This window comes from Protopterus annectens, chromosome 13.part0 (assembly GCF_019279795.1).
Source record: "Protopterus annectens isolate FY-2018-M chromosome 13.part0, PAN1.0, whole genome shotgun sequence".
Classification (NCBI taxonomy): Eukaryota; Metazoa; Chordata; order Ceratodontiformes; family Protopteridae; genus Protopterus; species Protopterus annectens.
The window spans coordinates 1,137,854,474-1,137,881,248 of NC_056747.1; the positions used below are offsets into that span (position 1 = coordinate 1,137,854,474).

The 26,775-nt window shown below is 42.1% G+C and overlaps 1 protein-coding gene across 1 annotated transcript in view; it reads left to right on the forward strand.

Annotated features, from left to right (window-relative positions):
* Positions 1–26,775, forward strand: part of PLCD3 (phospholipase C delta 3) — an 851,201-nt gene that overhangs the window by 553,954 nt on the left and 270,472 nt on the right. The window contains exon 6 of the mRNA XM_044055119.1: positions 8,473–8,674. Within this exon, the coding sequence (XP_043911054.1) occupies positions 8,473–8,674 (202 nt within the window). The remainder of the gene's footprint in view (positions 1–8,472; positions 8,675–26,775) is intronic.

Below are 26,775 nucleotides of genomic sequence, written 5' to 3' on the forward strand. Positions count from 1 at the left end.
GTTTCATGGCCAGGTATGTGTTAAAGTTTGGATGCCAGTCTATAAACAGTTCATCACGTCTTCTCACTTTCACTGTGTGGTTGAGTGCAGGAAAAACCACAATAAGAGAAAATTGTCACACTTATAGTCAACAAATGCACAGCCAACAAAATAATTATGCAATAGTTCTGGGGTTGCTCTGCTTTTCTATTTGCTTTACTCTTTGGCCATTTTGCCCTTGTGTATCAAATTGAAAGTTCTTTGTTCTTGTTCTGTCTTTCATCTGAAAAAGAGTTAAACTGCAAAACAGATTTATTCATTAACAGTTTCTTTATATAATTAGCTAATGAACTGTCAGCCTCCTGCTCTGCAGGCATGAGAGCTTTCCACTGAGGCACATAATATGCCCTTCCAAATACTACTTCAAAGGGGGTCAAACCCTTTACATTTGGAACTGTTCTCATGCTCAGCAATGCTAGAGGTAAACAGCAAATCCAATTCTTCTGAGTCTCACTCATCAAGTTCCTTAACTTGTTTTTCAAAATCCCATTGTACCTCTCCACCAGTCCTGCTGACTGTGGGTGGTAAGCACAATGATTCCTCAAGGAAATCCCAAAAAATCTCCCAAGTTGCTGAATTGTCTGATTGACAAAATGTGTCCCATTGTCACTATAGATTCTTTCCGGTATGCCAAATCTAGGAATTATTTCCTTTACTAGGGCATTTGCCACTGTTGCTGCATCCGGATTCCTGGTTGAAAAAGCTTCTACCCCTTTTGAAAACATATCTATGATCACTAAACAGTATTTCCTTCCTTCACATTTATTCAACTCTATGAAGTCCATACAAATAGTATGGAACGGATATGGTGGTGTAGGGAAACTCCCTTGCTTGTTTTTAAATGCTCCTTGTGCATGGTGCTTGTTACAAGTATGACAAGCTGCACAACATTTTATTGTATAATTTATGTATCCATATGTTTGGAATATTCTATTTACTAACTGTACCATCCCCCCTGTTGAGACATGGCTCTGCCCATGGCTCAACAAAGCCGCATATCTAAATAAATTAGATGGTAATATCGGCTTTCTCTCTTTGGAGATGTACAATCCGTCTTCAAGGATTGCTCCTCGTTTTACCCACTTCTGTTTTTCTGTTTTTGTAGTTAATGTTTGCATTGTTTTTAACATTTCTAGATCTAAAATCTCAGAGGGTTGTAATTCCTCATTCAAAAGTAAAGTTTCTGAGTCTGAGGCTGCTTGTTTTGCAGCTGCATCAGCTCGTGCCTTACCTTTCCTAATGTTATCCTGTTGCTTTGTATGAGCTGCACATTTACAAATAGCTACTTTAGTAGGTAACTGAACAGATTCTAATAGCTCCAAAATAAATTGCGCATGATTAATAGGTTTTCCACTGGATGTAATCATTCCTCTATTTTCTTCATTGTTGTACAAACACATGCACTGTAGAAAAAGCATACTGACTATCAGTATATATGTTCACTTTCTTGCCTTCTACTAAAGTACATGCTCCTGTCAAAGCTACCAGTTCTGCTGCTTGAGCATAGAAGTTGTGTGGCAAAGTTTGTGCTTCTAAAATTTCAGTGTCTGTAACTACTGCATACCCCACCAGATTCTTCCCTGTAGGACCCCTTCTGCATGAGCCATCCACGTAATATGTCACCTCAGCATCATTCAAGGGCATCAATTGTCATATGAAGTTGGCTCAGCAGTATAGTTATACATGAAAGATATCTAGCAGGAGAAAGGTATGCAACTTTTTCTTGTAGCAGAATTATTGCAACTGCATGAGGCATTCTCAATGTGAGAGGGTGGAATAACACCACTGAGGCTGAAGCCTGCACTGCCATTGCTGCTGCAACTACTGCTTGTACACAGTGAGGCAAAGATTGCACCACTGGGTCTAACTGTGATGAATAGTAAGCTATGGGGCATTGCTTATCCCCATGTTGTTGCTTTAATACTGATGTCATGTACCCTTGCTTACAATCTACGGTCTGAAAGAACCGTTTGTGATAACTTGGAAGTCCTAAAACTAATGATAACTTGGAAGTCCTAAAACTAATGAAGAAGCTATTAACTGCTTCAACCTGCAGAAAGCCATTTCTGCTTCTGTTCTCCATTGTAAAATAATTTGGTACCCAGCTCCAACAAAAATTAGTTGTACCTAAGAAAGACATTATTTCTTTCTTAGTTGTTGGTTTGGGTGCTTGCAAAATTGCTGTTTTTTTTTTCTTCTTCTCTTTTTTCCTTTATCTAGTATTCTACCTTTATTGGATATCACATATCCCAGGTATCTAACCTGTTTTTTCCAAAGTTGTAACTTACTTTTGTTTACTTTGTGTCCTTGTATTACTAAAAATTTTAATAATGCTACTGTATCCACCCTGCACTGCTGCTGGGTGCTGCTAGCAAGATGTCATTTACATAAAGTAGAATTTGACTACCTTCCGGTGGGGTAAACCCTGCCAGGTTGCTAGCCATTTTTTGTGCAAATATTATTAGGCTCTCACAATATCCCTGTGGTAGTCGAGTATATGTATACCTTTTACCCTGAAATGTAAATGCAAACCAATATTGACTATCAGGATGTATAGGTATTGAAAAGAAAGCATTGCTAATATTTACCACAGGGAAATACTTCTGTTGCGGTCTCAAATCATTCAACAAGGTATGTGGGTCTGGCACCGTAGGTGCCCTAGGTATTATTGCATCATTTACAGCTTGTAAATCCTGTACCATCCGCCATTCCCCGTTTGCTTTCCTAACAGGAAATAGGGGTGTATTACATGGTGAATCCAAAGATTCTACCAGTACTCCTTTCTTAAGTAATGCTGCTATTATAGGCTTAATTCCTACTTCTGCATCCTTTCTCAAAAGGTATTGTCTTTTCTGTGGTCTAAAAGCTGACTTTGGGGTAATTGTAACTGGTCCTGCTGTTTGAATAAGCCCTACATCTAACTTGCCTGTTGACCACAGAGTTGTTGGAATTTTACACAAGGCCTCTTCTTTTTCTTTTAATAAAAATGCTAATCAGCTGTCCTCACTAGATTGCAAGTGTACAGCTGTATGTGTCTGTGTCAACCAATTCAGTTTTTGTTTTTGTATCCCTTGTCCTGACATTTCTAAATCAGTCTGTTTTCCCATTTTGTTACCTTTTTTTCTAAGTCTGCCCATTTAACACTTTTGTTTCTTGTCAAACTGACATGTGGCAGTCTATTGGACTTATACAATTTCATGAATTCCTGAGGTAATGAACAGCTTACTACACTGTTTCCCTCAGTATCCCAACATAAAGTTTGTAATATTAATCTGTCAGCAGGATTTTTTTTTTTTGAACAATTCTTGCTCATATTTCTTATCAGGTCCTGGTGTGCTACAGTAGTATAGAGTACAATGTAACAAGTGCTGCTGATCAGTGTCAAGGGAGGGTACCTTACTGATGGCTACATTCATCAGTTCTTTGGTTACTGCCCCTGGACCAGTCATAACTAGGTCCTGGCTGTACCAATAATAGACTTCACCCTCTGATCACACCACAAAAGCATCCATTTGTCTTTGTGCTTCCATACCCTGCATGGTGGGAACTACTGCTATGCCAAATATCTGCACAAGGTCTCTTCCCAGTAAGTTTACTGGACATTTTGCAGAACCTACAATTTAACTTTTCTGAGTCATACCTGAAACAGGGTCAGTTATTGCTATATTATGGGAGAGTGGTTCCCTGTATAGCTGTCCATTTGCTGCTTTTACTAATATATAATCAGGTGATTCAGAATGTTTTGGTAACTTGGAGGGGTGTATCAAAGTCCGTGACGCTCCTGAGTCACACAGGAATTTGACTTCCCTTCCCTCCACCAGAAGTGTCACTTCTGGTTTTGTATCTGCTAGGTAGAGCTCCAGGCTCAACAATGCTAAATCTAAAATTTAATTTCCATTTTTATCCTCTACATCTGTTTGTACTTCCTCTATTCCCTCTACTACATTCACATTTTTTTTTGTTTATTAACCTTTCCTGATGATTTTTGGTTGTTATCACTATCATATAGTCAGTCCTCATCTCCATTATCTTCTGTCATTGCTTTCTTATTTTGTTTACAGTCCCTAGCTAGATGCCCTTTTTACCTGACTGTAATACAAATACTTCAGCTCCGTCTTCAGCAGTGAAGACTTGTGCCCTTTTTCTTTTTACTATTAAAGTGTCTTTCAGCATGTCTAGCATACTCAAGTAAGGCTTGCAGCCTGCTTGTTCAGTGATCTATCATATGCTTTGTAATAAAGCTACTGATAGAGGCAATGCAACCTTTTAAAATGTATTTTTTTTTAATTGTTGTTTAAAGCATTCTAATAATCTAGCATAATATCCATCTATTGTCTCATTTTCCTGTTGTATGCATTGATTAATGCAAGTTCAGTCTGCTCTAAGTTTTCATTTCTCAGAGATTCTGTCTGTCAGACCTTTCACTATGTTGTCTAAAAATGTTTTTGAATTTCTAAGCTTCTGTTTTTCTACAATTTGCTTCCTCAATCCACCTGTGTGCTTGAGGTATGCCTAGTTGGTGCTGCTCTTTGCCTGACCTCCTGCATCAGATTTAAGCTGTTTAAGGAGTTTAACTAGTGAAAGTTTATCTAGTTTACCATCAAATTCATATTTGTTAACACATTTTGTATAATATCTCACATTATCTGCTCACTGCAATTGCATATACTTCACATTATCTGTTAGGGGCGGATCTCGTGATCTCTCAGTGCACTGATTTCCCATGTCTTAAAAAAGACTGTTACGTAACCCTTCTCTTGTACCACGTGGTATCTTCTTCCCTGTATCCACAGTAGTGTCTAGAATGACTGTTTACTTTGCTTTGTTTTTTCCCTGATCTATGACCAAATATACAGTACTTCAATACATTCTCGGCCTGCTATCACAAATCTTAATAACAGTACACTGTAACCTGGTCCCTGATCTAAAACAAAGACAAAGAGGGAAATTCTTCTTACCTGAGCCTCCCGTTTATGACTGCATATTTTTCTTCTTGGGGTCCAGTCTTCCGCTTTTCAGCCACAGATCAGAAAGTGGACAGCCTCTTTACACACAACAATTCAGTCGGAGGTCTTTTCACTCAAGAAGAACCATTTGTTTTGGCAGCTTCTCCTGTGCAGATTTATTACCACCCATGCACTCTGACCTGCAGCTTACCAAGGGAATTCCGGCTTAAGAAGGACCAAAATGTCAAATAAATTGTTAAAATCAGACTGTAAAAATCATTAGGCTTTTCAAAATGACAGTCAATAACACAGGATGCTCAGGTTCAAACAATATTGCTTTACTAATGTACATTAGGAGGCAAAAAACTATACAAAAACAAGTATAGAGTTTTGACTGGCTCTATACAGGAAATACCCTCAATTATATACCATTTGCAATCAGCTTTTGCCCACCTTACTGACGTGGTCAGTCACAGGGCATTTACATCACTATAGTCCATAATACTTCATTCATAAGAAGATGCTTAGGTAATGCTTTTTAAAAACTTTCCCATGAGAATAACACAGCCTTGCGAGGCACCTGGTCAGTTACAATGTCTTCCTGTAGATGTTACTTCTTTCAAGGTTCTTAGATTAGTTCGCACAATGGTCAGTTTATTTCTTAATACGTTCCTTTGTCTCTCTGGTAGCAGCTGCACACTATCTCTGATAGTGTGCACAAGGCCATTCTTCTCGGTGGAAGGAAGAAAGATATACATGCATACATATTTATTTCTCTCTAACTCAGCAGATAATAACTGCTGAAAGACATAAGCTTGCTGAGCTGGCTACTGCCAGGGTCAGAGGTTAACCACACTGCAGCTGAATTTCAAGCAATTACATGCAAGATCATTTCTACTGCCATATTGTTAAATAGAATCAAATGCATTACATATTATACTGTTTCTAAACTTTGCACTATATATATGTTCAAGTACATATTCTTCTAACAGTTTATATGTGTTTAAGTACATATTTCTCTAACATTCTATATATGTTTAAGTACATATTTTTCTAACATTCTATATATGTTTAAGTACATATTTTTCTAACATATTTTAACACTGGGAGAACTGAAATTAAGCTGCTGATCAGTGTGCAGACAACCTGGAAGTCTATCTGCAGATTGTCATGTGCCAAGTCAGTCTTGGCAAAACACTTCCCCCTGCTAAGGATGCAAAATAGGTTCATAGGTAAGTACTAGGCTAGCTACCTTGAGGGCCATTTTTTCAGTCTTGCCAGTTTCTGCTTTTGTGCTTGAATTAACCTAATTCATTTTGTTAGAGACTGGCCTCCCACATCCTATGGTCGATAATTATATACTACCACTAAGGATCATACCATAGATAATTTAAGGAGACACATACATGGGATAAAATATACAGGAGCTGCCTCTGCCCATTAGTAGTACAGGGGGCAGTCTTGGGGTATTATCTGTTTCCCAACCATAGATCCAAGTTGAGCTTGAATACAGACAGGGATGAACTTTGTTTTATGTGGATCGGGAGTCTGTTCCAATGCAGTTGTATCCTCTGCGATATATACCTGCCCCTCCAAATTGTTCTGTTGATGTTGCAGAAGAGGTTTATATCCCTAGACCACGTACCTCTGATGCCATTTGACTTGCTGATAGGCAGTAAATCCATCAGTAATGGGTTGGAGGATGCCTTTTATGCTAGACACAGGTCAAATTTAAAGTGCCTGATTCCAGGGTGAAGGTCCCTGTTTTGAGTCAATTTTTTTCTAGTGGGTCTCCTAGAACAGGACAAGGAAGATTTGTTAGGATTTGCTAAGAATTTAATCTAAGCATTTTCCATCTTTAACTCTACTTCCTGAGTGGCAAAAGGAAAATAATCCGTTATCTTTCTGGCACTGGTTCCCAGTCAGAGGAACAGGGACTGGAATGGAACAGGATTTCCTATGTTAATTCTCTTGAGACAAAGTAGCCTGAATCTGAGAAAATGATGCCTCAGATTCTACTACCCCAGAAGAATTATCTTTTTTCTGAAACTGTAACCAAAATGAAAGAATTGTTTCAGATGAAAAAGAGTAAAATTACAGTATCTCATCAAAAATGTTATGTTGTTACAACTGGACTTTCCTCAGCCTGCAGCTGTTCCACCTGTTTTACCAGCATTAGAGGATGCTTTCTTAACAGCATGTAGTAGACCTGGCAGCCAACCTCTTGCACCTGAAAAGGATAATATATTTTATAAGATTCCTCAGGCGCATATATTATCTATTTTCTAATCCCAAATCTGACTCAAACATTTTGTGAATTTTAATCTTAACAAAAAAACAAAGTTCATCCCTGTCTGTATTCAAGCACCACTTGGCTCTATGGATGGGAAACAGAAAATTTACCCTAGGAGTGCCCCATGTATTACTAAAGACAAAGGACCTCCTAATTGCTTTATCCCATGCATGGGTCCCTTCAAATTATCTATGGTATGAGCTCAGTTATTCTCATTAGGGGTTGTATATAATTATTGACCATGGGATGGGTAACACCGGTCTATAACCTATAACCAAATGGGAAAGGTTATTTTGAGCTCAAAAAAGGAAACTGGCTAGGCTTAAAATGGCCCACAAGGGCAGCTACCCTAGTATTTACCTATGAACCTATGATAAACAGTTGAGTAAAAAAAGTCAAATATTATAGGTGTGGGATTTTTGTAGCATACATATGTACTCTGCCTGTCCCAACCGAAAAAAATAAATAAATAATAAAAAACTGTCTGGCTTGTTTGGTGCGCCAAGTGTACCAGGATCTCTTATCTTATTTCATCTCAAAGAGGCCTATCTATACTGTAGTGGACCCCAAAAAACAATGCATGATCTATCCATGTCTTATATTTTACAACCTGCTGACAGGAATGTTGTAGTATGTACTGGTAATAGTAGAGGAAATAAGGAAGGACATTTTGAAGGACACCATAAAGGAGGCAGGAATAAATAGCAGATGCTACTTTACTAAAGTTAGCAAGTGGAAAACTGATAGCTCAGAAGGAATGTTACTGAGGAAGGAAGTATTCCATTTTGGTTGTACAGAGTAATATGTGGGCAATAATGTGTGAGGTTACAGTTGTAAGAAAAAGGTGCAAGAGGCGGACAGTACTTAGAGAAGGATCAGATGCAATATTGCAGTGCACAGTAGTCTCTGGCAGGACACTTGTAGAGAAGCTGCATTGTTTTCTGCAGGACCAGATGCACTGTCTTATGTATGTCACAATTTCCTGCAGCATGAGCTATTTTTGATTTAAATGTTCTGTTTTCTGCAGCACTGAATGTGGTGTAATTGTTTTCTGTATAAAAATGGTCATTGAACTACACCACTAATAGAGATGTTCTTAAAAATTCTGTAATATGCTGCAGTTTTAAGCTTCAGGAAATATAAACAGTTTTTGTTTACATTTGCTTGATCTTTAAGCTTACTTTACCTTTGCAGCTAGGAGGAACAACTTCATGATGCTGGATGGATTTACAATGTACCTGCTGTCGATGGAGAGTGACATCTTTAACCATGACCATGACCGGGTCTTCCAGGATATGACACAGCCACTCAGCCATTATTTCATCTCATCTTCACACAACACTTACCTGATGGAAGACCAGCTTGGTGGTCCCAGCAGCACAGAGGCATATATCAGGTAGTAAAAGAGGAAAGAACAATGTTTGAGAGTTTAATCTTGGCAGTGTTTACATAGGGGAGTGTGGTGGAGGTAGTGATGATGCTGGAGTGAGCAGAACATTGGCCCTACTACCATGATATAGATTCTGTAAAACTTGGTCTGCATCCATCCAATTTAGGTTTATAGAGCAGTACTAGGTTAACTGCCTTTGTGGGTCATTTTAAGCCTAGTCAATTACCTCATGTGAGAATTAAACCATGTGCCTTGTGTCTGTAAGGTAAACACCTTTACCATTATGATCATTCTACCTAATACAGAGAGAACATTTAAGAAGACAAACCCACTTAGTTTCTTAACCTTGAATTATCTTCTGTTCCTTCTTTCACCCTTTCTATGTTACTAAAAAAAACACTTTGCTAGAATCTATCATTGTTAGAATCTCCTTGTGTTCTGACTGAGTGTGCCTCTCAAAAAATCTGGAAATATAGAGCTGACGTATATTTTTTTGGCACTTTGTAACTGTTTAGAATTCTGCACTGTCTTAATTTTTGCTTGACTGAATTATTTATATATTTGCTGTCATTGTTTTCTGATACTCTAAGTGCCTCCATCTTGATTTTTCCTAATTTACTGCCTTCTGCACTTGTTTTTAGTCTTTTTTTTTAATTTAATTGCATATATTTAAACTGTATTTGCTTTAATATTGCTACACACTCAAGTGTGCTAGCTTGCATTGCATTTGAATTGTTTTATTGCTGTTTTAGCTGCTTTTCTGTAAAAAAAAGTTCTAAGCTTTTTTTCTTGCCTTTCCTATAACTAGTCTAGTCCAGATACAGATTTACTGCTTGTAAGCTTCTGAGCCCCCCCAAGCCTTTCTGTGTTGGAGGGAAGCCTTCTAGCTTATCAGTGGGAGTGGTAAGCACTAGGTAGCCTATCTACAATGAGAGGAGTGGTTCCTGGCCCAGAAACTGTAGTTTATTGGCCATTTGGGTAGTTTTTCCATCCCTTTCAACTTTCTGGTTTAAAAGCCCATGTTTGCACTGGTTTCCCACCTTTCCTGTAGCTAGTCTAGTCCAGAAACAGTCTTACTGTATCCAGGACTGTTTCTAAGCCTCTGAGCCCCCTAAGCTTTTATGTGTTGGAGGGAAGCCTTCTAGCTTATCAGTGGAAGTGATAAGCACTAGGTAGCCTATGTTCCACAAAAGGAGTGGTTTCTGGCCCAGAAATTGTAGTTTATTGGCCATTTGGGCAGTTTTTCCCATCCCTTTCAACTTTCTGGTTTAAACGCCTATATTTGTGCTAGTTTACCACCTTTCCTGTAACTAGTCGAATCCTGATACAGATTTACTGTATCCAAGACTGTTTGTAAGCTTCCGAGCCCCTCAAGCCTTTCTGTGTTGGAGAGAAGCCTTCTAGCTTATCAGTGGGAGTGGTAAGCACTAGGTAGCCTATCTTCCACAAGAGGAGTGGTTTCTGGCCCCATAAATTGTAGTTTATTGGCTGTTTGGGCAGTTTTTCCATCCCTTTCAACCTTTTGGTTTAAAAGTCTGCATTTGCGCAGGTTTGCACATGTTTAAGCACTGCACAGTGGTGGAGAGCTGAGGCAAACTATTACTGGTGCCAGAAAGTCTGCTCTTCAGTTTTTCCCTTATATCTTGCTAGTTATTTCTCTCTTGCACTTCAAATAACCTTATCGCTTTGTACTTCAACAGGTTTTTGTAGCAATTATGGTTGGCACACCTAAGTGCCATCAGCACTAGTCACTCTTCATGGAAACAGCTCCAGTACTTAGTAGTTATGGCCACTCCTCCTGGCATGATTGAAGGGCAGTTCCCTGTGCTTTCTCCTATTAACCTGGTGCAGTTGGGCATTCTGAGGCAGTGCAGCAACTGCCTCATGTACACAGACAACCCTCTCCTCTTACCTCCCAACACTCAGACTTGTGAGAGATGAACTTATATCACCAAAGTGGAAGCTATGCACTCTCCAGCCAAGACCGAACTAGCTGGTCAACAGGAGAAGGTCAACACCTGCACCACACCACATGGAACACATAGCCCTCCAGAACACCCACTATCACAGCCCTCACATAAAAACACAAACCACACACCCACCTTCGTGGAGGATCTCAATAGAAATTTACCCAAACAGCAGAGACCTCCAAGACAGAAATGCAGTCGATGACCACAACACAGCACAAACCACAGAACATATAGCTCACCTCCACTGTGTGCCCCTCAGCCTAAGTCCCAAAGGCTACACACCTTGCCTAATACACTAATCATAGGTAACGTAATGGTAAGGCACACAGATGTCCCACTCACTAGGTTAAATAAGGAGAAGGTAACAGTCAGCTGTCTGTCAGGTGCCAGAATCCGACACATAACATACGCACTCAGATCACTCCACAACAAGTACAAGTATGACTCTGTCATTGTCCATGTGGGTGTGAATGACCTGAGATACACCTCCCTGGACTACATGAAAAGAGACATGGTGGGGCTCTCGGATTATGTGTCCCAGGCAGGTATGACCCTACCCCTGAGCAGTATCCTACCATCACCCAGAATGATACGGCAGTGCAAACAAAAAATGATTGACTTCAACAGTTGGCTTAGTTTCTGGTATTATTCTAAGGGGATCCAGTATCTGTCTGCTTGGGATGATATGATTGACAGACCTCGATGTTTTGTCAGAGATGGCCTGTCACACCAGCGTTTCTGGGTACTGGCTAAGGATCTTGCCACCCCTATAATGCCTTTTTTAGGCGGTGTTCCAAAAACCAAATTACCACTGTAACAGCTGTAAATATATGCAATCTGAGGGTCATGCTGCTCAACGCTAGAATTCTAAATCTCAAGATACACTCACTCGAAGCACTCCTCAAAATGGAGAACATCAACATTTGTGTTGTAACGGAGACCTGGTTTAAAGCAGCAGAAAGCACCCCTGCATTACCAGGCTATAACTCATTCCACATCTTTCAGACCTGAAACATGGACTGAATCTCCATAGGCAGTGGTGTCTCCATATTCATAAAGGTTATGCACACCTCCAGACTAGTAGCCCAGCATAACACATCTGAGATACTTCAGGTATAACTAACATTGGGTACGACGGTGATCCAGGTCATAGCCTGCTATATGTCCCCAACCATGTCCCTAGACTATTACTCCATGTTCCTAAGCACCCTGAAATCTATCAAGATCCAACCCAACACTCTTTTACTAGGAGACTTCAACTACCCCTCCATCAACTGGGAAACTACTCAAGCACCAATACACTGGCTCAACACTTCCTGGAATTCATCACTTCCAATGCCCTGGATCAGCTCATTCTGACCCCCACTAGAGGAAGCAACATCCTTCACCTGATTATTACTAACATAGGCGACTGTTGCTCTACACCAATAGTCAATCCTGCCCTGGTCAGATCCGATCATAAAGTAATAACCATGGAAATCCACATCACACCCACACCCTCCGCAAAATTAACCACCTTGAAAAACTTCTCCAAAGCTGACTTTGGACTCCTAAAAACAACGGTGGCTAACTTCACGGTACCCATGCCAATGGAAAATAGCTGCATAACTGCCAAATCATACACCAATGCACTGTACAAACATGCACACAAATGCATGAAACTAGCCATACTCAATAGAACCAAGATGCTCGCCTCCAAAAAAAGGAAGCCAATCTGGTGGTCCCCTGCCATTAATAAACTCTGCAATAGAAGGAAGAAACTGTTGCAAAAAAGATGAAATCCCAAGGTTGGAAAAACTCCCTTATTAGCCTCAACAAAAAGTTGAGAGCCCTCATCAAATCCGATAAAGCTAGCTATGAAGGCAGAACTGCACTAAAAAGAATCACAAAGCCTTCTATACCTATATCAAACATCTCCACAGCAATATCCAGATTTGCTACGAGATACTGCACAATGATACCTCCTATACTCAGCCAACAGATATTGCCAACATACTGGCCAACAAATTCAGTGCCAACTTTACCCCCCAAAGGACCAATCACAATACCGGAAGAATGCCAGGCACCCAGCATTACTGCAGCACAGGTTAAAGCTGCATTGTCCAAGGTCAAGAATACTGCTTCCATGGGACCTGATAATATCCCTGGCTGTCTTCTACATGAACTACAAAGCAAACTGGCACTACATCTGTGTGTCCTGTACAGTCACAGCCTCACCTCAGGCTTTGTCCCTACAAAATGGCACACTGCTACAGTCATCCCTCTCCAGAAAGGGGGATCAACTACAGATCTTTGAGTTATCACCCCATTGCCTAATAAGTCTATGTAAAGCTATGAAGCGCATCATCGTGGACCTGATTAACAAAGATATAGGAAATCTCCAAACTCTAGACCCCACACAATTTGACTTTGTGAAAGGGAGATCATGCCTGCTCAACCTGGTTGACTTCTTTGAGTCAGTCACTAGGGCTGTGGATGTAGGAAAGGCAATGCATACAGCCTACCTTGATCTGGCCAAGGCCTTTGATACCATTCCTCACTCTGGAATTAGTGGTAAACTCACCAAACTAGGCATCAACCTCTGGATCCCCTACAGTTTACCGAAATGCCACAACGCCGAAACACAAATCACCGACACCAAAAGACCGACAACACAAAATACCGACAATACACACAACCATACATGCACTAACCGTAACCCAAACCCTAACCCTAAGGTCCAACACAACCGCACACTTACCCTACCCGCACCTTAACACTAACTCACTTAACCCACCCCTAAACCCACAGTCCGTCACTATCGCACACACACCCTACCTGCACCCTAACCCTAACTCACTTAACCCACCCTTAAACATATATTCCGTCACTATCGCACACTTACCCTACCCGCACCCTAACCCTAACTCACTTAACCCGCCCCTAAAACTACAGTCCCTCACTATCGCACACTTACCTGTCTGCTCCCTAACACTAAATCCCTCACTCTATCGCACACTTACCGAGTCCGTCGGGTTCTCACCTTGTCGGTCATCTGTGTTGTCGGTCCTTTGGTGTCGGTGATTTGTGTTCCGGCGTTGTGGCGTTTCGGTAAACTGTAGGGGATCCCAACCTCTATATCACTAGGTGGGTTGCAAATTGGCTCACAGATAGAACACACAGTGTGAAAGTAGCAGACTCCAAGTCAGACTTCCGACAAGTCACAAGTGGAGTCCCACAGGGATCAGTCCTGGGTCCTCTCAAGTTCAGCATCTACTTCTCAGAAGTTAAGGTCAACACAAAGGGACTCTGGCTGACCAAATTTGCAGATGACTGCAAGCTGGCAGCCATTATTAACTTCCCAAGTGATGCAGACTTCCTACAGAAAGGCCTCACTGAGACCAGTGACTGGTATCGAAACCATGGTCTTAAGCTTAACACCAAAAAATGCGTCATACCCTTTGGTAAAAACTCAGTTCCTACTAATTACCATATCGATGGGAGCCCACTGAACATTGAAGGCTTTATAAGAGATCTGGGGGCACAGGTTGACAGCAACCTCTCCTTCGACCACCACATTGCCACTGTGGTCAGAAAGTCTTTCTATGTGGCACATCTCATTACCAAGGGTTTTGCATCCAGGAAGAAAGAGGTCATCATCTCTGTCTACTCTTCCCTCATTAGACCAATTGAGTATAATGCCCCATTTGGCATGTACCTCACTAGACACCTGCAACAGCTGCAGAGGCCACAGAAGTACCCCACAAAGAGGATCCTAGGCATTAAGCATGTCTCTTACATGGACTGACTCAAAGACTCTAGCTATTTTTTGTCTCATATCATCTACTTAGAGGCAATCTCTGTTTGATTTACAAAGCCATGTCTGACCCAGCTATGTTAGAAATGCTACATCTAAAGAAATCCCAATCCTCCCGCAGCACACACTCCAGAAACCTCAACCTCATTACCACAATCAACAGAACATGCTGGAGGGACAGGTTCCTCACCCAGAGGCTGCCCATGCTCTGGAATAGACTTCCCATACATGTCAAGCAGTGCACCTCGCTGTCCCTCTTCAAGAGAAATCTTGATGAGTGGATGGGAAATAGAAAATTCACCCCGAGGATAACTCCAGTGGCTCTGCTTGATAGAGGCACTGGGAACTAATGTTGGGTGATACCATGCCAGGGCACTTCTATGGGCTAGGCTTGTAAAGGCTCTAGGGCCATTAGCCTAGTACACACCTATGTGTGGGGGTGGAGCTATCTTCATAATTCAGTGCCTAATAATTTTTAGGGAGGGCTGCTACATCTTTTAGTCTTGGTTACAATTTCCACCTTTATCATCTATTTTAAAAGATTATATATATATATATATATATATATATATATATATTTTTTTTTTTTTTTTTTCCTTTTGTATCTGTTTTCCTGTAGTGCCTGACAACCCTCCCATGACTCAGTATGCTCAATCATTCCAAACTGGTGAGAGACAATTATGAGGGACCATCATCTAGGCAGCCGTTATGTTTTTTACTGCTTATTCCCCATTAGTCTTACAATGACTGGCATGTCTTGCAGTGCCAGCCCTTTGAAGCATACATGCTTCCACACGTGGTGATTCCAGCTACAGTAGTACTTATTGTTTGGCAAGGACTGAACTTCTGGCCCTTGCATAATGTCTTTTTCCCTAAACCCCATCTGGCAGGGTAACTTCACGCATACTGTGATGAACTGAAACAGTACCCTGCCCCCAAGGATGGACTAACATTGATGGCTGCAGCACTCCCAGCCAGCTCCTCCAGCAGTTAGGCTACGATCAAGCTTGAGTCATCTGGATCACTGTCAGGGCTTTATCCCTGCACACCATGGTGCCTGCTGAAGATCTGAGTTCTAATATCAACATAAGGACTTACTTTTTAACCCTGATGTAAAGCAAAAATACAAAGACATTGAAAACTGTTGTGTGTGTCTGTCTTTATTTCTTGTTTATTTTTTGTGTAACCTTAAGAGCCACTGTGTTACTTTTTATTACTATCATTATTTCTTCTTATCTTGATTTGTACACAGTTATCTTCATGAACTTGCAGATTGCCCTGTCAAACGTTACTTGAAATGCCTTGACATTTCAAACTGTCTAATCCCTGCTACATATATCCCCTCAACACATGCACTTTAACCCTTGCCCGGTGTGGGAGGAATGGCGGTGGCTTTCAGAGTCTGAAGCTAGATGTTCCATTGGGAAACTGATTTGTTCAGGAATGATGCAAAGTGGTCCATTTCTGACCCACGGCTCCAGGGTGTAGGATTCAATTACTGCTTTTGTGTTGTCTGCAAGATTTTTCTCCAGATATTCAAGTTTACTCCCATAAACGTTAGTTAATTGACCACTCTAAACTGTACATGTGTTAAATTTTTCCTTAACCTTTTTGGTCCAGATCACGCCTGGAAATTTTCCAGAAATCACTCTTCAATGTACCTGATTAATCAATCAGTAAATAACTAGAGTTTGCTCTGAGAGTTATCGAAGATGGCTTCATTGCCTGTTTTTGATAGGGCATTTTCTCACTAATAAGCCCTTAGTCAGACTTAGCCCGCTACCTAGACATGACCCTACAGAAAACAGACAGGATCATTGTAAGGTCAGAGGAACTTCTTCCAGCTGCTTGCTGTTCTAAAATGTGTTATTCCTTATTTATGTAATTATAGTTTAGCTTAGTTAGTGAACTGATCCTTGTAAACTATTTTTATCCACAACTCAAACCTTGGCAGTAAAATCAAAAGCTGTAGCGTAGTACTAATTTAAAGAAGCAGGTCAAACTGAAGAGCTTCTCTTTGAAAAATGGGGAAACTGGATTATCTGGAGGACCTCTACATGGACAGGTGAGAACATGCTAACTCAACACATAAAATGGCTGGATGGCAGGATTTTATCTTTGGTTTTGAAACTGTGAGGCCATGCATTAGCTAGATGCTAGTGCCTGTACAGCTGAAATGGAGCACATGGCTACTATGGTAATGAATGCACAACTGTGTAGGAACTTAGCACGGTTGTAGGTGTTTACATTTCACTGTTGCAGTAATGACACTTAGAAGCATTAGCCACTAAGGGCCTAACAACTGGCCCAAATTTCAAAGCTTACACCATTCTTTTTTTTCCAAGGTGTGTGGCTGCTCTCCTACTGGACATCAGGATACAAGTGGTGTAAGAAGGGCATTTTTTTATGTCACGATTGATACACAGTTTCAGAGCATCATCAGACCTTTGGGGAACTTGGTTTCCAAACTTCACAGATAATTACCCTGTTGCAGAAAATATCTTATCCTATTTAATTGCTTTACTTTTGTTACGTGCCTGATGCAGCTTTTGGACATCAGGGTTTGCTAGATGCCAGACTTGGAATCTGAAAAGGCTAATAATTGCATTGATGGTGGGACACAGATTATCTACAAATATGTATTTTGCATGAGGCCTGCACCTAATGTAGCCAACTTTTCCCACTCTGTATGGTTCAACTCAAAAACAATCAAGTGGGGAGCAAAATCTCTTCAGGAATACTTAAGTCAAAAAAAAGGTGCAAGACTGACTTACGATCACTATGATACCAGCCAAATTCTCTTCCCTCTTCTTTTCAAAAATAAGAAACTTTTAGAGAAGAGCCCAAAAGAACAAGAAAAAAGGTAATGAAATACAGGTAACATCCCATCTGAGTCCAAACATCCCCCAAGGCTTGAGTTCACCAGGGTCAGCGTGATGTTTTTACAGCTGTTGGTCCAAACATCCCCCAAGGCTTGAGTGCACCAGGGTCAGTGTGATGCTTTTACAGCTGTTGACCCTGTATTGAGTTTCACTTAGGTCACTCAGAGACCACCACACACTTGGTTAATGGTATGTCCTCTCTAGCTAAATTCCTTCAAGTGTCTCGTCAGTCAAGATACCTTTCCACAGGCATTTGGTTCTTGCATCTGTATTGTTATAAACAAGAGGAAGGGTAGCATCCATGATCATGAGAAGGCTATTGGTTCTCAAACTGAATACTGAGGTGCCCACCCATGTCACAAGACCTCTACAACAGTCTCAGCCCTAAGCCTAGGTGCTGGATATCTAAGCATAAGCAGATATCTACTATCTTGCTTCAACAGCTACTCGTTGTACCCTCTTTCCAGAGTCTATTCCAGGTTTCTTTCCAGGATTTAGTAAAGCTGGCTCAAGATTTTATCTTTTATTCCTACAAAAACATCCAACCACCTACTGAAAATTAATTGCTGTCAGGGACTTCCCCCAAAAGAAGAAGTGATCTCTCCCCTTATGTGGATTCAAATTCATGAGGTTCAGAGGCAGACAACTATCACATGTGGATCAGATGACCTCCCTCTGTTTATTTAGAGGCTGACACTGATGACACTTCTACGTCTTCAGTAGAGGTTATCTCTGTGAAAGTCCACTTCAGATGGGTGGACAAAGAACTCACCCCAGGCCAGGTTAGATACAAGGAGCCTGTGGACCTACTGCAGCAGAAGTCTTGACCATTCCTCTAGCAAGTGACGCCATGGCTGATGCTTTTGTTATTGCATCCTTGTAACCAAATTCCAAGCCCACTTACTCCTAGGAAGTCTGACAATCCATTAAAATACTTATATAAGTATCCTATGAAGATCCATTTGTGGTGTCCATGTATACCAGCAAGGGAAGTGCTGTTGCTCCAAAAAGCAATGCAATACCCCTTGACAAAGTAAGATTCTAGACAGAACAGGGAAAAGGATATATACACATCTGTTTCTGTAAAATTCAGGGCTTTAAGCATCTAGACACACACATGATATGTTCAATGGGGCATTACTGTCCCAAATCATGGACAAAGCTGAAAAGATGCAAATGATGGGCTTTAAGGTCAAAGTACTTGAACTATGTGACCTCAATTTCCATGTAGTCAAGTCCTTCACAAAATGTCACTATGGTGCCACATCATGTAGAGCAGTAGCTATACAGTCAGCATTAAGAATACATGCTTGAATGAAGATCCGAGTCTTGCCACTCATGTGAAAATAGAACTTCTTAATGCCTCATTGGACAAGGAGCTTCTGCTTGGACTCTCTGAAGAAAAGGTGTTTAAGAAGCTGGTAGAAAATGGAAGGAATCTATCAGTTTCTTTCTCTTCTTGTGCATCAAACTACAGTAGAAACTCCCCCACCAAAAACTAGCCTTTCTTCCAAAGGCAGGGAAAAGGCAACCCTCCAAAAAGGTATGACAGATGACTCTATTAAAAAATTGCAAGGTGACCAGAAGGAAAAACTTTGGCACCTTCAAGCACAAGACTTGAAGTATACTTCAAAGGTGACTCTGATGATTGTCCCTGCCTATCCCTAAAAACTACCCCATCTCATTGCCTTAGATAACCTCCAGCCCACCACCTCTTGCTCACTAAAAATAGGAGGCCATCCCAACAATGAAAGACCACCTCACAATATGAATGGGTACTAAAGGTTTTGAACTGTAGCTAAAAAAAAAAAATTTCTACATGTTCCCATAGCCAGAAGTCAGAAAAAGTTTCTGAGATTCAGAGCAGAAGGTTCACAATATCAATTAATGCCATTGCCTTTTGTTTATATAGTGGACCTAGGTTGTTCACAAATTGTCTGTAATTGCTTTTGCAGAACAAAGGGCATTCTCATTTGTTCCTGATAAGATGACTATCTGATCCAAGCAGCACACCTGCAAGATGTCTAAAAGTCGTCCAACTTACTCTAGCTTGCTGTTCTCTAAACCTGTCACGATCACTCCTGATATCCTCAGTCAAGGCAAGTTGTTTTCCTGAAGATGCAGCTGAATACAGAGCACCATAGGGCCTTCTTTCCCTCAGACAATGTGCTCTTTCTAGAAAACTATTTTCACTCATTTAGTAAGATGAACTAGATTTCTGCACTGGTTTTCCTTCCATCCCAATGGTACTCATGACAAGTCTATATATAAAGATGCCACAGCAGTACCAGGGAAATGATGGAGCCAGTAGACCCCGCCCTATTCTTCTGCTTCCCTGCATCAAAGGAGAGCTTGCATGGTGGATTCAGCAGGTGTGATTAAATCAGGTGATACCCTTCAAACCACGTCCAGACACCCAGACCCTCATCATGGATAGCCTGTGTCCCAGACACTAGCATTAAAGACTTTCAAAACAGTTTCACAACCGAGGACTTCACACATCCTAACAGACACTACAACAAAGATATGTACTTCAGTAGGCAGTGAGGAGACCCATTTACACCCATTATGAAAGTTGGTTATGCAAAATGTGGCCCGGAAGTCAGGAATGACCCTTCAGGCATCATACAGCCTGTCCAAGGAAAAATCATTGGCAGATAAGCTGAGCAGAGCTAAGTCAAATCCAAATGAACGATAAACAGGGCCATTTTCCTGGACTTAGTTCACAGTGTGTGCTTGAAACGTACACTTTTGCTTCTCTGCAGACAGCTGAAAAAGTTTTGTAGAAGAGTGCCTGAAGTGAAAGCCTGGACAACAGTCATTTTATCCATAAACTAGACACATCTGTTTCTCTACACTTTTCCTTCAATACCCCTTATAAACAAGGTAATATAAAAGTTAAAGAAGGAAATGGTGTTCTTGATAACCTAATTTTGGCTCACTCAGCATTAGCTCTACCTGCTATTGACCTAAGAAAGACAAAGCCTGATGTTAAGTTGTCCATCTCGCCTTTGTTCTTGCTGTTTGGGTTTGGAGCCGATCCTCGACTCTGACTCAGCCATCTTCTGTAGCTCAAGAGCTATTTACTGGCTCGAGGCTACCCCTTATCCCAGCATGCCCAGCGTCAGCTACCCAGATCTCGTTTGCCGCTTCAGCTGTGAGGTTGCTTCCTTACTGGCTCAGGCTTAGTATAGTTTTTTTCTATTAATATATTGTTGTTATTCTTGAAAGTCAGTCAAGTATTTGTCTATTTTTTGTCTCCATAATATCCCTTTATCCCTTATGCTTTTTTTTGTGTATTTTAGTTTTGTTGGCCATCGCTCCATAACTCGCAGGCCTTCTGTAACCTTGAACTCATTTAAATTAGAGAGTTCTCCCCCCACCAAGGATAGCCATTTAAATTAGAGGCTTTCCTTCTGTTCCTTAACTGTAAAAAAAAAAAAAAAAAGTCTATTTTTTTGGTAATATAGCTTTTTATTATTGTTGTTGTGGTTGTTGTTACTATAATGTCTAAAGATACCAAGGTATCTGACTTCAAAAAGTGTGACTCATGCTGTCAGAAAATGTCTCTGACAGATGGGCACACTAGTTGTGTATATTGTTTGGGCGCTGTTCACCTGCAGGACTCCTGTTCTATAAGTCACGCTTTTAGTCCAAGAGTCTTGCAGGAGCGCAAAAATAAATTAATCCTTCGGGGGATTATTGAAGCCTCAGGATTCTCCGGCTAAAAGTACTCAGCCAGCAAAATCCCCTAAGTCCGTCAAGCCATCAGCTCCACCTTCGGAGCCAACTCCTTTACTTGACCAACCAAGTATGTCAGTGCCAGCTGGCACCGACAGGAATACTCCTCCGTCGGCTCCATCTGCTATTTCAGAGCCATCTCGGAGCCATAAAAGACTGAGGTCTCTGTCCTTGGAGTCCATCCACTCGGCACCTCAGTCACCCTTGTTACAGAGTGAACGTAGCCATCACTCTTCCCACTCCTCTCAATCCTCTAGATTATTGGATCATGATGTGGAGAGAGTGGTAAGTAGGTTGCTTAAGTCACAGGCACTGGCAAAAATTCTGTCCAGCCCACCTCAACAGGTATCGGCTCCAACTGCCTCTATTTCTGTTCCTCCTCTGACTACATTTAGCTCGGAGCCAGAGACCATGGATCCACAGGTAGTAGAACCATCGGCGCCGATCATCATCTCTCCTTCGGTTCTGACGTCGGCTCCGATTACCTCAATTGTACCTTCTATCGAGGGATCTGGGCACCGAGGCTCTGTCATCGGCTCCTAGGGGGGGAGTGGCATCAGACCCTTGTCCGACCCCGTTCTTCCCCTCGGAGCTTCGGCTCAGGTGAGCTCGGCTCCAACATCGACCTTGGAGCCATCACCTTCGATGCGGAGAAAGATTCCTGTTTCTTCGGAGCCAGAGCTTTCTCTGCCTAGAGGTCGGGATGCCTTCAAGGTCATGCAGAGTGTGCTGTCCCCCGAAACAGCTCTACTGCCAGCTCCATCGGCTCCTCCCCCTATGGTGTCTGTTCCAACCTCTACACCTCCTCCAGACCCCAAGCATAGGGAACCTATGCCCCAGGACACCCCACTGGGTGATCCCTCTTCTTCCAAAGCCTCCTCTGATCACTCAGAGGAGCCTCCCCAGAAGAAGAAGTGCAAGAGGAAGCACATAGACTCCCCTGAGTCTGTCACTTCAGATACAGACATGGATGAATCGGAAGGGTCCCCAAGGTCTCCCTCTGAAGATGTTACCTTTTTGGACATCCTTGAAATGCTTAGACAAAGGAGAGACTGGACCTCCCTAGCTCCTACCAAGGATGAGTCTGTATACCTGGACACATTTGGTTCCCGACCTTCCACCTTCTGGGTATCTCCTCCTTTTGATCCACTCATGTCTGTAGTGGCTCGAAAGGCTTGGTCAGCTCCAGATTCTGTGGAACCTACTCCAAGTAGACCAAACAAATTTATTACAGCCCCCCAGGACAAGCAATTCCTTTCCAAAGGTGTGCCCATTGATGCCATGGTGGTAGCAGCAGCCACCAAGAAAGAGTTAGCAGAAACCTCTTCATCTATTCATGCTCCGAACAAAGAGTCTCAGATGATGGACAGATATGGAAAGTGAATGTTTGCTTCAGCGACCTTTTCAATGAGGTCCCTGAATTATCTATGCCATTTTACACTTCTTCAAAGGGATCTCCTGAAAGAGCTTGGAGATACCCTTCAAGATCCTATAGCTGAGGGAGCACCGGCCAAAGTAGCTTCTCAGCTTGCAACTCTTAATTCCATAGTTAACTCTTCCATAAGGCTGATTTCCTATGTAGCCGATGGAGCGAGCAAAGCCGCAGGGACAGGTGTAGCTCTCAGGAGACATGCCTGTGTGCGGCTGTGTCAGTTTGCTGAACCCTTTCAAGCATCCTTCACCAGTACTCCCTTTGATGGCTCCTCTCTCTTTGTGCCTCAGGTGAAAGACACATTGACCAGGTGTGAGCAGGAAGGCAAGACTCTCTCTGCCGTGGGAGTCCATTTTTCCACTCCTTCCAGACCTTATCCCAAGGGTCAGAAGAGTGGAAAGATGTGGTTCCTAAAATCCCATGGACCCTTGCCTGACACACGTGGTGATTTTTCCCCCAGGGGCAGAGGGGGAAACAACAATAACAAACGCCACCCTCATGGCAGAGGGGGGTCTGCAAAACCAGGGTGACAGAGAAACCTTCTCTGCCAAACCCTTCCAGCATCCCTGAAGGGTTGCCTGACTGCTCACCTCTAGAGGCAGTCGGGGGAAGACTTTCGCTGTACCCAAAAGCCTGGCAAAATATAACAAGAGACAGATGGGTACTATCCATCATATCCGGAGGTTACAAAATTCCCTTCCATCAATCCCCCATAGAATCAAAAAAGCCCATCCCAGATGTCCCACCCAATCTAAGGGATCAAGCAGTCACAGAAGTTTCAAGACTGCTAGAAAAAAAGAGCCATTCAAGAAGTCCCTGCAGACCAACTAGGATCCGGAACTTACTCGAGATTCTTTTTAGTACCAAAAAAGGCAGGGGACTGGGGACCAATTCTGGATCTCAGCAGATTGAACAAATCTGTACAAAAAGAAAAGTTCTGGATGGTGACACTGCAGTCCATTTTCCCTTTTCCTGGGTCAGGACAATTGGATGTGCTCGATAGATCTTCAAGACGCGTACTACCATATCAAGATGGACAGACGCTCCAGGAGATTTCTTCACTTCTGGGTAGGGGCCAGTCATTACCAGTTCAGAGTTCTGCCCTTTGGTCTCATCTCAGCCCCCGGGGTGTTCACCAAGTGTATGGCAATAGTCACGGCTCACCTGAGGCGTCAAGGATTCCAGGTGTTTCCCTATCTAGATGACTTGCTCCTGACTGCTACCACCAGGCATCAACTCTTAGAGGCACGGGATTATATAATCACATCATGCACTCAACTAGGCATTACAGTAAATTTTGAAAAAATCTGCCTTGTTGCCCTGTCAGTCTATCACATACATAGGAGCAGAATTAAACACAAAAGAAATGTTTGCAAGATTACCACAGGAAAGAGTTTCCACTATTCATCAACAAGTGTTAATTCTAACGCAGAGCAAAAGGGTTCAAGTCAGACATGTCCTCCAAGCTCTAGGCTCCATGGCAGCTGCCATTCTTCTTGTCCCATTAGTGCGTTTCCACATGAGAATCCTTCAGTGGCTTCTTTTCACACAGTGGTCTTTCCAGGAACTACCCATGTCTCACATGATCCTGATCACAGAAACATGCAAAAGGCACCTTTTTTGGTGGATGGTCTCCCCACTAGTGACGCAGGGCAGAGCTTTCATACAACCCCCCTCCAATAGCCACAGTGACCACGGACACCTCCCTGATAGGGTGGGGGGGGGGATTATCTAGGCAGGACAGTCCAAGGCACTTGGCAACCTCACGAGTACCATCTGCATATCAATGTCCTAGAAATGAGAGTGGTTCTCCTAGCATTGCAAGCCCTTCAAGACTCTCTTCCTTCCGGGACCATTGTAATCCAAATGGACAGCATGTCAGGGGTGTGGTACATCAACAAACAGGGCGGGACCAGGTCTTACCCCTTGTGTCGAGAAGCACTCAGACTGTGGCAATGGGCAATTTCCTCCCAACACTTTCTGATAGCAATGCACATCCCTGGGAAATCCAACGTTATAGTGGACAGGCTTAGCAGAGCTATCCTCATGCCTCATGAATCAGGAAGTTGCGGATCTTATCTTCCGCAAATGGGGATAGCCTTGCTGCATCCTATTTGCCACTCCTCTCAACAACAAATACAGCAGCTACTTCTCCCTACTTCCTCTTCCAGGTCATATACCCAGGGATGCTCTAGTCCACGATTGGCCTCAGGGACTCCTTTATGCTTTTCCCCCTTTTCCCCTAATTCCAAGACTCATACAGAAAGCAAAATTGTTGGGTTGCAAAATGATCCTCTTTGACCCATATTGGCCTCAACAAATATGGTTCCCGTTCCTACACCTCCACCTTCTGGATCAACCGTGGATTCTGGACCCAGTTCCAGATCTTCTGATTCACCAATCAGGTGGGTTGCACCAATCCCTTCAAACTCTCCAGCTCACAGCTTGGTTACTCCACTTCCAACCTTAGCCAGGCTTTCCAACATCTCCCCAGCAATCTGTGATATTATTGTTTCCTCACATAAGTCTACTACGAGGAAAACGTATGCTAGTAAATGGAAATGGTTTTCTTACTGGGCAGAATCTAGAAATTTGGATCCTTTCTCAGCCCCAGTCCATGAAATTCTTGAATTTCTAGCACAGCTTTTTCAGTCTGGTGCGGCTTCCGCTACCATTAGAGTACAACTAGCTGCCATTTCAAATTTTCATATCGGTATGTTTATTTCTAGGATAATGTCTCATAAGCTCTGCAAGGCTTTTATTAAAGGAACATCTCTTCTTAGACCCCCAATTAGAGATCCTCCCCCTCCTTGGGATCTCAATTTAGTTTTAGCCTCCTTACTTTTGCTTCCCTTTGAACTGCAGCATCATGCTCTTTAAAGTTTCTTTCTTGGAAGACACTTTTTCTGGTTGCTATCACTTCAGCTAGACGTGTCTCAGGACTTCAAGCACTATGTGTTCGTCCTCCTTACCTGGTGTTTCACAAGGATAGAGTTTCTCTGAGGACCAATCCATCCTTTATTCCTAAAGTCTGCTCAGAGAACAATTTAAATTAATCCATAGATCTCCCAGTTTTCTTTCCTAATCACAGCAACAAGGCAGAATACAAACTCCACCAATTGGATGTGCACAGACAATTGCATTTTTACCTCCAAAGAACTAAGGAACTAAGAAAGTCAGACCAGTTATTTCTTTCTTATGCTTTCAACAAACAAGGCCTTCCAGTTTCTAAAGTGACCTTATCCAGATGGTTATCTGATACTATTGCCTTTATTTATCAGTTACTAAATAAAGAGCTTCCAGCTAAACCAAAAGGTCATTCCACTAGAGCATTAGCCAACTCTGTAGATTATCAGTCTAGGTTGCCCATAGACTCAATCTGTGCAGCTGCCACTTGGGCAAACCCTCACACTTTTATCTCTCATTACAAGGTAGATATGGTCTCCCAGAGCAGAGCTTTCTTTGGTTCTACTGTTCTGAAGAGTTTGTTCCAATGAGCCACCCAGGATTTTAGGTGCTAGGGACGCTGTCCCAAACAGCAAGAATGAAGGTGAGATGGACAACTTAACATAAAGAAGTTATGTACCTACCATAACGTTCCATGTTAGTTGTCTTCATCTCGCCTTCCTTCTTGCTTCCCTCCCTCCTTCCCCCTTCCTAGAGGATTGTGAGGAGTTCCCTTTGGTTTTCACTGGCTGAGCATCTTTTATTACTTCACATGACAGGTAATTTATAACTCTTTCCTTGTTTAGGTGTATTGGACAACCAGTTTTTAGAAATTGGTTACTCTACTTATGTCTAGTGTGTGCTATCACAAACGAGATCTGGGTAGCTGACGCTGGGCATGCTGGGATGAGGGGTAGCCTCAAGCCAGTAAACAGCTCTCGAGCTATAGAAGATGACTGAGTCGGAGCCAAGGATCGGCTGTGAACCCAAACAGCAAGAAGCAAGGCGAGATGAAGACAACTAACATGGAACGTTATGGTAGGTACATAACTTCTTTTTCTGCTGCATCAGTGTCTGGGGCTGTTAACCTAAAATCAGGACTGACTACTGATAGTCAAGTAAATTCAAAGGTTAACATTATGGATAATTTAACATTTACACCCTTTAGGCATATGATATCAAAGTGCATACTTCACATTCTAAGAAAGGCCAGTATAAGTATGGAAAACATTCTGCTTTTGGTATCAAAGGAAGGGTCAGGACCCTGCTGATGTATCAGTGTCCATGATCCTTAATCCTTGTTCCTTGACTATCCATCAGACCTTTACAAGTCAGGGGTA